Source organism: Esox lucius, chromosome 14, assembly GCF_011004845.1.
Source record: "Esox lucius isolate fEsoLuc1 chromosome 14, fEsoLuc1.pri, whole genome shotgun sequence".
Taxonomy (NCBI): Eukaryota; Metazoa; Chordata; class Actinopteri; order Esociformes; family Esocidae; genus Esox; species Esox lucius.
This window is the reverse complement of record NC_047582.1, coordinates 24,704,592-24,719,221: the sequence shown is the minus strand read 5'-3', so window position 1 is coordinate 24,719,221 and position 14,630 is coordinate 24,704,592. Positions and strand designations below refer to the sequence as shown.

At 41.8% G+C, this 14,630-nt stretch overlaps 3 protein-coding genes across 4 annotated transcripts in view; all 3 read right to left on the bottom strand.

Annotated features, from left to right (window-relative positions):
- Positions 1–226: 226 nt before the first annotated feature.
- ubc (ubiquitin C) lies at positions 227–2,727 on the bottom strand. Its single transcript, XM_010878207.5, has 2 exons — positions 2,601–2,727; positions 227–1,763 (listed from the first exon to the last, which is right to left on the bottom strand). Exon 2 carries the CDS (start codon positions 1,754–1,756, stop codon positions 383–385), a length of 1,374 nt encoding a protein of 457 aa, XP_010876509.5. The 5' UTR covers positions 1,757–1,763; positions 2,601–2,727; the 3' UTR covers positions 227–382.
- A 460-nt stretch (positions 2,728–3,187) lies between these two features.
- On the bottom strand, positions 3,188–8,625 carry tpst2 (tyrosylprotein sulfotransferase 2). Its single transcript, XM_020053409.3, has 9 exons — positions 8,530–8,625; positions 8,236–8,315; positions 7,004–7,276; positions 6,636–6,881; positions 4,345–4,501; positions 4,096–4,256; positions 3,785–3,983; positions 3,638–3,696; positions 3,188–3,524 (listed from the first exon to the last, which is right to left on the bottom strand). Coding segments are annotated over exons 1-9 (1,257 nt in total). The 5' UTR covers positions 8,611–8,625; the 3' UTR covers positions 3,188–3,523.
- A 3,146-nt stretch (positions 8,626–11,771) lies between these two features.
- LOC105015224 (seizure 6-like protein) overlaps positions 11,772–14,630 on the bottom strand; it is a 33,673-nt gene continuing 30,814 nt past the window's right edge. For both annotated transcript variants that reach the window (XM_010878203.5, XM_034297152.1), the window contains 5 exons: positions 13,541–13,735; positions 13,169–13,204; positions 12,795–12,906; positions 12,217–12,322; positions 11,772–12,070 (listed from right to left, as the gene is read on the bottom strand). In XM_010878203.5, the coding sequence (XP_010876505.2) occupies positions 12,041–12,070; positions 12,217–12,322; positions 12,795–12,906; positions 13,169–13,204; positions 13,541–13,735 (479 nt within the window). In that variant the 3' untranslated portion in view covers positions 11,772–12,040. The remainder of the gene's footprint in view (positions 12,071–12,216; positions 12,323–12,794; positions 12,907–13,168; positions 13,205–13,540; positions 13,736–14,630) is intronic.

The window sequence follows — 14,630 nt, the reverse complement described above, 5'->3', positions numbered from 1 at the left end:
GCTTTCAAAGCATAAAAACCCATAAATGCGGTCATTTAAGATGATTTCCAGAATACAAGGAAATTTTGTTTCCAAACCAACCACACATTTGCATACACAAAACACTTTTGTTCAGATGCCCTAAGATTAATGTAAATGGAAGCATTAACCCCAAAATAAAACTGCCTCAGATTTGAAACTAGCATTACAAATTGCTCAATTTAAACAAATCACCGCAAAGACACCATCAGGAATGCTTGAACTTTATTGAACTTAAAAGTAATTAGGATGTGGGTATGGAAGTCAAAGGCTGGGTTGGAGTTAAGGAAGGAATTGAAGATTTGAGTAGGAATGGTGGGGAATTTGGGTGCATGTGAGACATCGTTAAGGGCAGAGAAGTTGCTCAGTTGCCACCACGGAGACGGAGCACCAGGTGAAGGGTGGACTCCTTCTGGATGTTGTAGTCGGAGAGGGTGCGACCATCTTCCAGCTGCTTGCCGGCGAAGATCAGACGCTGCTGGTCTGGGGGGATGCCCTCCTTGTCCTGGATCTTGGCCTTGACATTCTCGATGGTGTCACTGGGCTCAACCTCCAGGGTGATGGTCTTACCAGTCAGGGTCTTCACAAAGATCTGCATGCCTCCCCTCAGACGGAGCACCAGGTGAAGGGTGGACTCCTTCTGGATGTTGTAGTCGGAGAGGGTGCGGCCATCTTCCAGCTGCTTGCCGGCGAAGATCAGACGCTGCTGGTCTGGGGGGATGCCCTCCTTGTCCTGGATCTTGGCCTTGACATTCTCGATGGTGTCACTGGGCTCAACCTCCAGGGTGATGGTCTTACCAGTCAGGGTCTTCACAAAGATCTGCATGCCTCCCCTCAGACGGAGCACCAGGTGAAGGGTGGACTCCTTCTGGATGTTGTAGTCGGAGAGGGTGCGACCATCTTCCAGCTGCTTGCCGGCGAAGATCAGACGCTGCTGGTCTGGGGGGATGCCCTCCTTGTCCTGGATCTTTGCCTTGACATTCTCGATGGTGTCACTGGGCTCAACCTCCAGGGTGATGGTCTTACCAGTCAGGGTCTTCACAAAGATCTGCATGCCTCCCCTCAGACGGAGCACCAGGTGAAGGGTGGACTCCTTCTGGATGTTGTAGTCGGAGAGGGTGCGACCATCTTCCAGCTGCTTGCCGGCGAAGATCAGACGCTGCTGGTCTGGGGGGATGCCCTCCTTGTCCTGGATCTTGGCCTTGACATTCTCGATGGTGTCACTGGGCTCAACCTCCAGGGTGATGGTCTTACCAGTCAGGGTCTTCACAAAGATCTGCATGCCTCCCCTCAGACGGAGCACCAGGTGAAGGGTGGACTCCTTCTGGATGTTGTAGTCGGAGAGGGTGCGGCCATCTTCCAGCTGTTTGCCGGCGAAGATCAGACGCTGCTGGTCTGGGGGGATGCCCTCCTTGTCCTGGATCTTGGCCTTGACATTCTCGATGGTGTCACTGGGCTCAACCTCCAGGGTGATGGTCTTACCAGTCAGGGTCTTCACAAAGATCTGCATGCCTCCCCTCAGACGGAGCACCAGGTGAAGGGTGGACTCCTTCTGGATGTTGTAGTCGGAGAGGGTGCGGCCATCTTCCAGCTGTTTGCCGGCGAAGATCAGACGCTGCTGGTCTGGGGGGATGCCCTCCTTGTCCTGGATCTTGGCCTTGACATTCTCGATGGTGTCACTGGGCTCAACCTCTAGGGTGATGGTCTTGCCAGTCAGGGTCTTTACAAAGATCTGCATCTTGACACTGGAAAAATAAAAAATAAATCAAATTTACACCAATGCAATATACATTAAGCAACTATAAACTAATTTCTATATGTATTACTCAATTCAAGTTCTTAAATGAGGGCAGTTATTGAGAAGTGTAAAGCTCCTCCCACTGGAGGCAGTATTCTGATGAGTTACATCAGCCGACTCCAGTTGCCACCATTTTAGAACAATCGCCATTATCTTGGGTACAAATGGAAAAAGAGCAGGCAATCGAATAAGAAACAAAGTGGCCAATGTAATTCTCTGAATTGTACAATAACAGATGATTCGACTGGGGTCTAAGCCTCATGTAGAAACAAAAATAAGTGTGACAATTTTAAAGTTGGGCGCAGTCATTTTATTGCGGAAACACTAAAATCCAAAACAAAACTGGTCAGCAACGAATTGAACTGCAAGTTGGAAAATACCTAAATTTAGCCCGGTAAAGATATCTACAGTTCATTTAGCAACTTATAGCTTTCACGGTTGAATTAATATCGACAACTAACGATGTGAACTAGACAGCCATTTCCTTGATCTGAGTAACAGTCACATTATTTAGTTAACGTATATACAACAAGAACGAAAAGTAGAGCGGAACGCAATATTCTCTCTCGGCTACTACTGTAATAATTATTTTCACCGTATCGTCAAGTACTTTATAATTGTATAGGTCATGTTAGCTAGCTAACGTTAGCTAGTCTGAGCTTTCGTCGACATATTTGTTTAACACGATTCGAATAAGAAAAGACTCCATCCAAAAAAGATAAGCTTAAACGTTTTTCCTTGAGAAATGTCAAGTCATATACGAATTTTCAAAAACTTTACTTACAAACAAATTATCTCCGCCGGTTTTCTTGAATCTTCACTCTTGTGCCTGTCTTGAGGAAACGAGTCTGTTTGTGCAAACAAAGGGCTGTGGTATTTATACCTTGCCAGTTATGTATACATCCGCTGTTACACCCAAGCAGAACTATAAACTGCGGATTTCTATAGAATTATGTTACCAAGTAGAATGTACGGACAAAATAACGAAAAATATGACGTATATATATTTAAAACGTTGTATGTCATAATTTCGTTTATAACTCAAAGAACGCGTGTAATAACTAATACTGGTTGTACAAAAGAAGTCGACCACTGGCGGAGATAGAACTTTGCAGAAAAGAGTGAGTCGTCGTTCTCTAGCAACCCGCAGCTTGCGCATTGAACACGAAACCAAACCAGTTACAGATGGCGCAGTAATAACCTTGCCAACTAAACAGTGAATTCGGTTTATTTCTATAGCTATGTCAATTCAACTTCAGTTTTTTTTACTTTTGTTTACAAGCAATTTAGCTACATTTATAAGCAGAATACCCGGTTTCCCACATCGTCCATAATGTTAGTTTAAAAATGCAATAATGATCTGGACAGTTATTTCACAAAATCAAATTGATTTAATAAAAAAACACTCATTATTTACAGCGTGTATGTATCAACATTTTTATTCTGCCCAGAAACAGACATTTCCCGTTCCTACCCTTCCCCCTTTATCCAGACAACTGCCTATCAAGCAGACGTCAGTTGATGTAATTTTCTCCATTGTATTTCACCTCTTTCAGATGAATTCAGTGTAGATTATAAGCATGGTCATGCCCTCTGTGCTCTATTGGACTGAGCTGACCAGCTGCAGCCTTTTGGTTGTTGTCTTTTCTGGAGGAGATCAGAGGTTGAGTCTTTGTTGTTCCAAGCGCTGACCATGACAACTCTTTGTCTGTGAACAATTAATTAACGTCCAAAAAGGAAGCTGATAAAAGTTATAGTAGACACAATATTCAATAAACAATAACCTAGAAATTAAGGATTGGTGATTGATCCATTACTCACCAGGGGTCACGCTTCAGATGAATGCCTGTTACAGGATTATCAAAGTCTCCCCTCTTGACCTACAGAAAGAGGACATGAGGCTTATATCAGCAAAAATGTGTTTGTGTGTGTATGTATTGTGTGTGTTTTGTGTGAGTGTGATTTTACCCTCTCTGTGTTGTTGAGGACCCGTGGGTCAGGCTCTCCATAGTTAGGTGGGTTGGCTCTGGGGTCGTACCCCAGTCTCCAGAGCATTGGTGCAATAGCATCCATGTTTGCCACTACATCTGGGGGGATTTTACCTACCCATCGGGTCAGAGCTTCTAAGTTCACTGGCTTTATTACCTGGTCTGTGGACCGCTCCATGCTGTGACAGACAAACACACACACACATTAACATAACCTAGGCAGCGAGACTCCTCAGATTCTTTGTGATTTAGTATGTTCTTGCCACTACTGTACACATACAGTACACACACCGTGACAGAGAGACTCCTCCAGGTCTTCCTATGGCCTGTTCGTGGTGTAGAACCCCCTCATGCCATGGCAGATCCAGAAACCTCAGTATTGTCTGCATGGTGGAGCGAGGGTGAAGGACCAGACTCTCATATCTCACAGCCAGGCACCGATGGTTGCCCACCTGAACGCACAGGGAACACACAGACACACACAGTCAGGAATCACTAGGTCCCACACATATGCGCACACATAAAACAAAACTCACACACCTGAGTGCACTGTGCCAGCATTGCCTGTGTGGCTCTGCTCCACTTGACTAAACAGTCTCTGTAGCTGGAAAGGTCAAAGCCACCAATTGTCACATGACGAGAAATCATTGAGTGGACAGCGGCACGCCCATCTCTTAACATCAACAGGAACTTAGAGCTACAGGATGAGAGGAGAAGTAGGAAGAAAGGAGTAAGAGCACAGTTACTGCTTAATGGAGAGATTGTGTGCATGTCCAAATTTAGACGTTAAATAACGCTATTTGACGCATCAAATAAGAAACATTATAGAACTATCCTGAAACAATGATCAGGAATTTGAGTTTGCTTCATGTGACAATAGCCTATTCAGTTAAAAACCAGTTGAACATTAAAATAACATTTTGGATGGATAACGAACTGAAGCTAGCTATGAGCCATTTTGCCCCATGCAAAAGCTGCGGTCGTTGTAGCAGCTTACTAAAGCATCGTGGATACTTATGCTTGCCTTTGGCTACTAAAATGGATCGGGTACAATCATAACCAACCGAAATATTTTTTGAGAGAACGTCGTTTGTATCCATCAACTATCTCTATCTGGCCAGCTGTCCCAGTTAAACATATTATGTATTGCTATTTGTTAGGGGAGAAAATATCTATGTAGCTTTTTAGTGAGATTTTTTTCTGACCAGAAGTCATAGCTTATAGCTTGAGGAACAGATTCGGGGGGTTTATTCCTTCTGCCCACGACCAAAGTACACTGTACGGATGCCTTTCTGCGGTTCCTACATACGTACCGAAGAATGAATCCCTGTGACGTAGGTTTTTAAATTGATAGCGTAACCACAACCTAAAAAATAATATTCTTGTAATGAATTGCGTGATGATAGTTTGTCTTTGAAGCGATAAACAGTGTTATTCATAAACTATCTTAATTGACACGCAAAGACGAAAGCGGCATTTTATATTATATATGGCCGCCATAATTAAGGCTTGAATGAGACACCTGGTTTTAATGTACAACCATATGTTTCCAAAAGAAATTAGGACGCTGTGAAAAATGTAAAGAAAAAAGAATGCAATTATGTGCTAATCATTAATACCCTATATTCAATAGGAAATCATACCAAGACAACATTAAATGCTGAAACAGAGAAATATTATAATTTTTTGGAAAATACATGCGCTTTGAATTTGATGCAAGCAACCTGTTTCAAAAAAGCTGGGACAGAGGCACCAAAAGACTGGAAACATTGTGTAGGCCTAATGCTAAAACAAATACATCTGGTGGAATATCACACAACTGATTAGGTCAATTGGCAATAGATCAGTAACATGATAGGGTATGAAAAGATCATTCCAAAGAGGATGGGCCTGTCAAAAGTGAGGATGGGGAAGCGTTCACCACTGTGACTGGCAGACAAAGAGTGCAACAATTTAAAAATAACTAATTGCAAAGAGTTTGGTGATTTCATCATTTACAGTACACAATATCATTAAAAGATTCAGAGAATCTCTACACAAGGGACAATGGCGGAAACCAATATTAGATTACCGTGATCTTCAAGCCCACAGACAGCAATGCCTGCCTGCAGTCCAGATCTGTCCCCTATTGAATCATTTGGTGAAATGACAAATACAGCAAAGGAGACTGTTGAGCTGCGATCCTATATCAAGCAAGAATGGGACAACATTCCAATTTCAAACCTACAGCAATTGGTCTCCTCCGCTTACAGATTATTGTTAAAAGAACAGGTGATGCAACAAAGTGGTAAAGATGCCTCCGTCCCAACTTTTTTGGAACCGTGTAACTGGCATCAAATTCAAAATGGGCATGCATTTTTCAAAAAACAATACAATTTCTCAGTTTCAACATTTGATATGTTGTCTTTGTACTATTTTCAATGAAATACAAGAATGAAATGATTTGCAGATCATTGCATTCTGTTTTTATTTTCATTTTACAAAGCATCCTAACATTTCTGGAAACAGGGTTGTAGATGGTCCCAAGTGATAGATATGCAAGATACAGGAAAGAGATGTAACAAAGCAATACTTTAAGTTGTGCTAACCAGTAATGCATATTCGATAAGCATGAGGTTACCAGGCTTCCTCACTCGGATGTCACACTAGTGTCTCTATAGCTGATTAGTATCAGTATGTGTAAAAAAACATACAAAAAGAAAAACGCCAGTTACCCCACTGAGCAAACTTATATGAAAGATGTCGGTGTGTGTTACCAGATGCTTTTAAATCATTGACATCAATGACTTATGTATATTGTGTATGTGTTTGTGAGGTTAAGTATATCCTACTTGGGGAAGAGTTGAGCGAGGTACTGAGCACTCTTTAGAGTGAAGGGGTCCTTATTGCAAAGTACAGGTGCTGGTTCCCCATGTCCTGCTATAATCTCCAGGAGGAAGGCAGTGATTGCTCGGTCCAGGACCTCTGCATTGACCCCCGACTCCTCATGAGCCCATCCTTGTTTTAGGTTTAGTAGCCTGGGCACAACTCTTGTCTCCTCCCCACATCGTACTGCAGGGTGGGCATCCAGCATGACCCTACACAGGGCAGGAAATAAGACAGAGATTCAAATTACGGGGTGTGACTGGTTAAAGCATATTACTCTTATAATATCACAAATACAACTAGGGCAAATCTTGCCTCCGCTCTCTTTTCCTACCTCATCAGAGTGGTCCCGGAGCGAGGCACTCCTCCAACAAACACCAGTGGGGCGTTAGCGCTGACTCTCCACTTATCCCGAACCAGCACGGTCACAGGTCCAACTCTAGTTTGAGCTGGTAGCCAGCAAGGTAGACGAAAACGCAGCAACTGGGTTAGGGTGTAGATTCCAGCCACCGTCAGGAGCCATTTTACTCCTCTCCGCATTGACACTCGCATCACTGATGCCTTTGGTTGAGGTTGGTCATGGTTGAGTGTGCTGCTTTTTGAACGTCTGTATTGTAGAAAGAGATTCAGTAAAACATGTTGATATAAAGGTAGAAATAATTTCTTTATGGAATCGAGGGGAAAGACCATACTGAACTTCATACAGTCTGTCCTGTAAACACTGCAGAAAACTGGAATATTTATATAAGAGGGTAACTAGCTTGTCAGGTTCCTCAAAATGTTCACTTCCTGTTAGTCACATCTCGGCAACCGACTGAACATGTTTTTTGTTATACAACAAATATCTTTCTACAACACACCTACGCATTCCTGCATGTCAAACATTTTCATGATGTTGAAAGAAAACATTGCCGCAATGTAAAAGTGTTGTTTGTTGGTTAATGGTGCAAATCTGTTAAAGATAATGGTAATGCAGTATCAAATTAAAGTATCAAAATTAATATCCATACAATAATATTTATGTAGCACCTGAGTTACAAATATATTATTATTAACCAAGTCATTGACTGTCCAAGTAAATATGAAATGCAAACTTCATGGTGTCAGGCTTTCTAGAACCTGTTCTGCCAGACCGGTGATCCCAGTCAGAATTGAAACACAGATATGCAGATTGACAAAAAGAGAGGGAAAGGGAGCAATGGGTGAGGGAAAAGTGAGGGAAAGGGCTAGAGACAAGACTGTTGAAAGGGCCAAGCGACCAAGTAATCTCAGAAAAAAACAAGAAAACAATCCTTGAAATATTTACAGAGAGAAATGTTTGCTGTACCTTAACAGACGGAAGAGGAAGTTGAACTGCAGTGCACAGTTTTGTCCGCATAACAAATGTGTTATATAGCGCAGAAGGAAGGATGTGCTTGCTAAAAAGGAGGAAATGTTGAAGCATTCAATATTTCTTATGGCCAACAGACTTTGTTTTCTATCCATGCTAGAGAGTTAATAATTCACAATGCAAGTTGTCTTTAATATCGCTTTCATTAAATATCTGTTTAACAAACATATTCTTACTTTGTAGTTTTAAGCCTGAGGGTAGCTTCTTTGACCTTAATCTTCTTGTGAACACTTTGTTGCACTGCAGTTGCATCGTCCTTCAACAAGAAGGGAACATGCACACAAACACAGGAAACATTAGCTTTTGAGTGTGAGCCCCTCTTTTTTAAGCCTTCTTGTTGGTTACGGCACGGAAATACACACCACTTGTTTTCAAATCTTCGCTGCTAAGTATATAACTGGCTGGCAACTTTAACATTTAATTTGTAAATACTTATTTTAAACATGGGTAAAGAATGACATAGCTTTCACCTTGATGGATAAATGGCTTCTTGGTTGTTGCAGGATAGGAACTGTGTAGATGTTAAAATACTTGCTCCTAGGCAGATTCATGGTTGTATTCAATAGCCTGAGGAAGTGTTTATTATTACTAGATGTTTGACTTCGCTTCAAAGTAGCCTATAGTCTGACCATATAGAGGGATGTATTTGATACAAATATTTATGCCATATGCACTTTGCTGTTTTTTCTTGAAATATCTTTATTTATTTGGTGGTCAAAAGCATCATGGTCATATTTGTAGTCTCCCCTTTCTCATTTCTAACATACTGTATGTATTGTCATTTCTGTCCAAGAAACCCCTTGCATTAAACCATGCGTTCCTGGAAATGTTCTGGAACATTTGTGAGTATCACACAAAGTGCAAACTTTGCGTTTAAACTTTTAATACTTTTTAAAGTTAATCAGAAAAACACTCCGATCTGTTCCATCAGTCATATTGATATGGCTTTTATCTCCACTAAACTACTATCATTCGTATCAATAAAAGTGGTACGGGCTGGCAGACCCGGTATACATTGTTAGAAGCATCCCTTTCATGTCAACACTTAGGGTAGATATTATGACTGAGTTTGTAATTTTGTGAAAATACAGTTGTGCTCAGAAATGTGCATACCCTTGGAGAATTGGTAATATATGTACCATTTGTAAAGAAAACACGAGTGAGCAGGTAAAACATATTTTATTTCTTATTGGATTCACATTCAATTCTTCTGGCAGTTTTGGATGAAATCTTTCTTGGTCTACCTGACCGTGACTTGGTATCAAGAGGTCCCTGAATTTTCCACTTCTTTATAAGTTATCGAAAAGTATTGCTCAGTATTTTAGCCTGCTCAGTGCATCCACCTGAGAGCTTCAAACTCATTTACTATTTATACACAGATTCCCACAATTGTGGGAAATTCACCTTCAATTGCACCTGTGTGTGTCACCTTGAGTGTCTATAACAAGGCCAATCATTCAAGGGTATGTAAACTTTTGATCAAGGCCATTTGGGTGATTTCTGTTATCATTATGATTTAAAAAGGAGCCAAACAAACAACTGTGATAATAAATGGCTTCATATGATCACTATCCTTAAATAATTGTTTTTTTTACATGATCAGTCATATTTTCTAAATCAATGCCAAAATTGTGCAATTTCTGCCAGTGTATGCAAACTTCTTAGCACAACTGTACTTTAGCTAGATGTGAATGGCCCTAGTGTGAGTTACTCATTGATAACGGAACTGTGTTTACCGATGTTTTTTTTTTTGATTTCAGGGACAATCTAGTGAAGCTTGTGAGACAGAGGTTGCCCAACAGGTGACAAAAAACACATCTGTGAGATAGCCTTTTGGCTACAGTGTTTTGAATGAATGCAGTTATTTTACCTACCAGGAAGTGCTCTTGAAGGGAGCGTAGAGACAAACACTCCCCCATCCACATGGAAAGGACGGAATTAGTGCAGGTCTAAAACTTCAGGTTCCTCAGTGTACACATTACAGGTAAATTATTTAAAAGACTACAGCCACCAATATCAAAGACAATTCTCTATAGACCCTCCTGGCAGGCAGCAAGAAGAACTAATGCCTCAAGTGACACAGAAAGCATCTGTCCCTGAGCCATAAAATTGTTAATTATATAAATACTGTAACACAAATGCTAATTTGTACATAACACGTACATACATACTAACACCACACAAACTCACACCTTAACACTCAAGCCCTAAGCTGCTGCTAGTGTATCATGTTGCCTAATCACCTTAATGTAAAACAGTAAAACCCAGCTAGCTTTTACTCTGCCCATTGACTCAGCACTGAGCACTGGTCCCTTTATGCAGTCAAGTATTTGTCAATGTTATTTTTGTATTAATTGTGTTAATATTCCATGTGTGTGTCTGTATAGATTTACTGTTGCATTAGCAAGAATAGAGAGAATACATTTTCTTCACACTCCATGTAACAGATGAAGAGAAACAGGACATTGTGGTTCTGGGTAGACAGCGATGTTGTTTCTAGCTCTTTTATGTGTGATTGGGAGGGACTCACTTAAACCTCTTTAAGAAATCTAACATTACAAAGACAAGTGTAGTTTTTTTTAGAAATATTTTATTATAATTTTTATTTTAGTTTTACCATTTATTTAGGGAAATCAGTAACATGGTACATCTCGTTTTCTTCTCAAAATGAAAATGTACATTAATTCTGCTGCATAAAACATCACATTTACAACCAAATAAATACATCATCTGCTGGGAATCTCTTCGGGTGTTGCTATGGTTTGTTGAGTTTGCACAGGGTTGGTCAGTTACTATGGTAAAACCAGTACTATAAACTGTTAGAAATGACTGCAGGCAGAAAGATGGGGCCAAGACAGGAAGATAAGAGTGACTTCACTTCCTGTGTCTGATATTACGATGCCAATTTGAACCTATCTTTTATATTCCAATGGACTAAATTCATTTAACAATACTTGAGTTTCACTTGGCTCTAGAGTCACCTCCAAAATGTCTGGCACCCTCAATAATGATGGACAAAAAAGGCTACATAAAGCAAACAACACTGGTTAGGAACTATATTGTAACTTTCCAACATTTGCAATATGTTGTACTTTATTAATGATTCAAGAGAATGAACCAAATAATGCAATTATTTCCCCCAAAAGTATGCGTGCAAGAATAAAAGCACAGATAATATTGTGCTCAATTAACAATTTATTTGTGTATTTTCATGTTTACTTAGGGTCAGTGACTTTCAGCAAAATCTACTTGCAGACAAGCTTTTGCCCCCAGGCAGAGGTAACTGGGTTTTTTGCCAAAATATCCTGGTTCTGGGTAGAAGTTCATAATGCTTGTGATCTTAACAAGGGCCCCAGTACCAGTGGAAGCAAAACAACCCCATGACATCAAAGATCCACCACCATTTTTTTACAGCAGACATTATACAGTAAGGATAATATGATCCACATGTTGGAGATGTAAAATGGAACTCATTAGCTAAGTTGTTGATTTTACACAGCCTTTTTCTGGATCATTTTGGAGGTGACTATATTTCACTCCTCACCCTCCTCACCCTCCTCTTTCCTGCTTATCCTCCCCTCTCCCCCTTCTGTCTTCCTTCATCTATTCTCTCCCCTCCTCCCCTCCCCTCCTCCCCTCCCTGTATTGGTTCTATAATAGTAGACATGAGTAAATAGACACAACTTGTCACAAGTGCTTCAGTCTCTTTATCCCCCCCCCCCCAAATGTCTGCAGCCCTCCTTTACAGTAACTCCTTTCCTCTAATTTATCCTCTCCTAATCTCTCCCGGCCAATCCCTTTCCTACATGTCTTTCCTCTGTTTGACTCCTCTCTTCGACTGGAGGTCGGGATCAATGGGGAAGGGGCGGGACTATAGTCATTCTATATTTACATCACCTTCACCTGGGCGGGGCTGAGGAGGAGGGGTAGGGAGGGGGGGTTCGGTCGGATAGGACCTTCATTTTGGGAATCCCGTAGCTTTCATATTGATACCTCATATTCTCGGGTGTCCTAAAACATTGAAAGTGAAGGAGAGAGAGACAAAGACACATTTATGTTCATCTCATGATATAGTCTCTCAGTTATGACAGGGTTGTAGCTGTAAAAAGGAACATCCTGTCTCATGCGTAAACATGCATGTTTCTATCATTTCTTACCCCTCCTGTCTCATAGAGTGGGTTGTCAAACTCACTCTCCACTGTGATCTGGCTGTAGGGGTGTGGGTAGATGAGCGGCAACCTCAGGTTTGAGTGGTAGCGACACCTGGTGGTGGAGGGAGGAACATCCAGGCGTCATAACAGACACGTAACAGCTAGAACTTTCACAACACCACAATGTGGTTTCAATGAGCAGAGAGAGAGTCCATTCATTCAAGTCTTTTCACTGACATGAAATGTTCAGAACCTTGCAGATAGAACTGTCACGTGTGGACCAGCTGAAATGACAACCTTTGTCATATGACTGAAAGTATCAGTCCAAGACAATACATTTTTATCTAAATGTTCCGCAAAGTTTCGGCCTTTCAACCGTAACAAAGGTTGCACAGTCAAATAACCAGCGCAGTGCATTCAGTAGTTGTACAGTGTCCACATCACCATACATGGACAAGTTAGCTGTTTAAATGGAAATTCATATAGAAAATTCTGCTTGGACATTGGTCACAGTGGTAAACAGGCCGACTGGTGTGTTGAAAGGTGTTAAGTTGGGTTTAGGTGCCAGCGGGGCGCGGTCTAACCGTGTAACATAGACGTAGGCTCCTCCAAGCAGGACAGAGAGCAGAATTACCAGGATGAAGATGGCCAACGCCATGTTACCTCCGTCTAGGCCTGACCCTACTGCCTCCGCAACTGGAAGGGAGGGGGGGAGACGGATAAACAAGGCAGGGAAGTGGGAGAGAGGAGATGGAAGGGGAGGAGATGTAGAGATGAAAGAGAAAAGGGAAGAAATATTGCAGGAAGTTAGTAAAAAGAGCCCATTTGGCATACCGGCTAATTAAGAGCCACGCAAACATCGACTTCAAATGAATACGCCCACATGCAGACAAGAACACAGACAAACAAACACTGGTACAGACAGGCAGGCGGGCTCCAGAAAGAGAGACAGACTCACCTTCCAAGGCATGGTTGCCAAAGCAGTCAAGGTTGGCTGCAAGACATCAGATATTCTCTTAGACATTCACAGGGTAGGTATGTTCTGTCATAACCCTTCTGGCAGGAATGTCTATGGCTGCTTCCATCCATTCCCTATATTTACTAACCCTGACCACAGCCCAGAAGTGTAAAGCAGCTACGTGGAGATAAGGAAGGAGCTACTGGCTATATGGAATGAACATGGCTACAGAGAAAATGCATAAATGTGCAGGTATTCATATTATGAGAACAAACAACAATGTTTTCATGCATGCCTACGAGAGCAGTCACTGTAAGTAATGTCCCAGCCCATGCAGGTCTGGTTGGGCGTGTATGCATAGCTGAGCCTCACCCCTGCACAGTGGAAGTGGTCCACTCCAAAAGGATGGGTTTCCCAGGATGCACTTGATGGCAACCTCGCCAATGAGCTCGTACCCTTGGTAACAGACAAAAGTGAGTGACTCGCCAGGCAGGTAGAGGCGCTTTGACAGGATCTGGTACCCGTTGTCAGGGAGACCAGGATTCTCACAGGAAACCGATTCCTGCGCTGGTGAAAGGGACAAAGGAGAAAGAGAAAGAGAGAGAGAGATGGTTATGCGGCTCTGTTCATCAACATAAACACACTCCAAAGAGCACCAGCACAACAACACAAATAGACCCAACCAAATTATTAAGAGAACTGTGACATATTGCAAGGAATAAACCAAGAATACCTTGTCAGAGAGTACACAGTGGCAACAAACGTGAACATGCTGACTGAATAAATATACTAAAAAACGTAATGCATATAAGTTGATAATAACCGATAATCATATCATAATATAAACTGACACACATTCAAGTCTATTCAGTTTGACCACATGGCGATGAGATGGTGGACAGATAATTACCTCTTCACTGAGCACACAGGTGTCAAACCGATTCCACGGAGGGCCTAGTGTATGGTGGGTTTAGTTTTTTCCTTTATATTGGTTCAGACAACCAGGTGAGGGTAGAATCTAGATAATTACATGTATCAATCAAGGTCAAGGTAAGAGTGAATACCTGCAGACACTTGGCCCTCCATGCAACACCTGTGACTCAGGAAAAACTATCCACTTAAGGTAATTGGCAAATACAACACATATAAAAGAAGGAAGGGACAGTAGTGGTTTAAAAACAGACAGACAAGAAGGGAGCGAGGGTAGAGGTTATAAAACAGACAGAAAAGAAGGGAGCGAGGGTAGAGGTTATAAAACTGTCAGAAAAGAAGGGAGCGAGGATAGAGGTTATAAAACAGACAGAAAAGAAGGGAGCAAGGGTAGAAGTTATAAAACAGACAGAAAAGAAGGGAGCGAGGGTAGAGGTTATAAAACAGACAGAAAAGAAGGGAGCGAGGGTAGAGGTTATAAAACAGACAGAAAAGAAGGGAGCGAGGGTAGAGGTTATAAAACAGACAGAAA

What these genes read in the sequence shown, in the direction of transcription:
- ubc (XM_010878207.5), bottom strand. Translation starts at nt 1,756, where the DNA reads ATGCAGATCTTTGTAAAGACCCTGACTGGCAAGACCATCACCCTAGAG.
- tpst2 (XM_020053409.3), bottom strand. Translation starts at nt 8,610, where the DNA reads ATGAATCTGCCTAGGAGCAAGTATTTTAACATCTACACAGTTCCTATC. An exon ending in GAAGCCATTTATCCATCAAG is followed by an intron (nt 8,316 to 8,529) that starts GTGAAAGCTATG and finishes TTCTTGTTGAAG; the next exon opens with GACGATGCAACTGCAGTGCA. An exon ending in TCCGGGACCACTCTGATGAG is followed by an intron (nt 6,882 to 7,003) that starts GTAGGAAAAGAG and finishes TGCCCTGTGTAG; the next exon opens with GGTCATGCTGGATGCCCACC.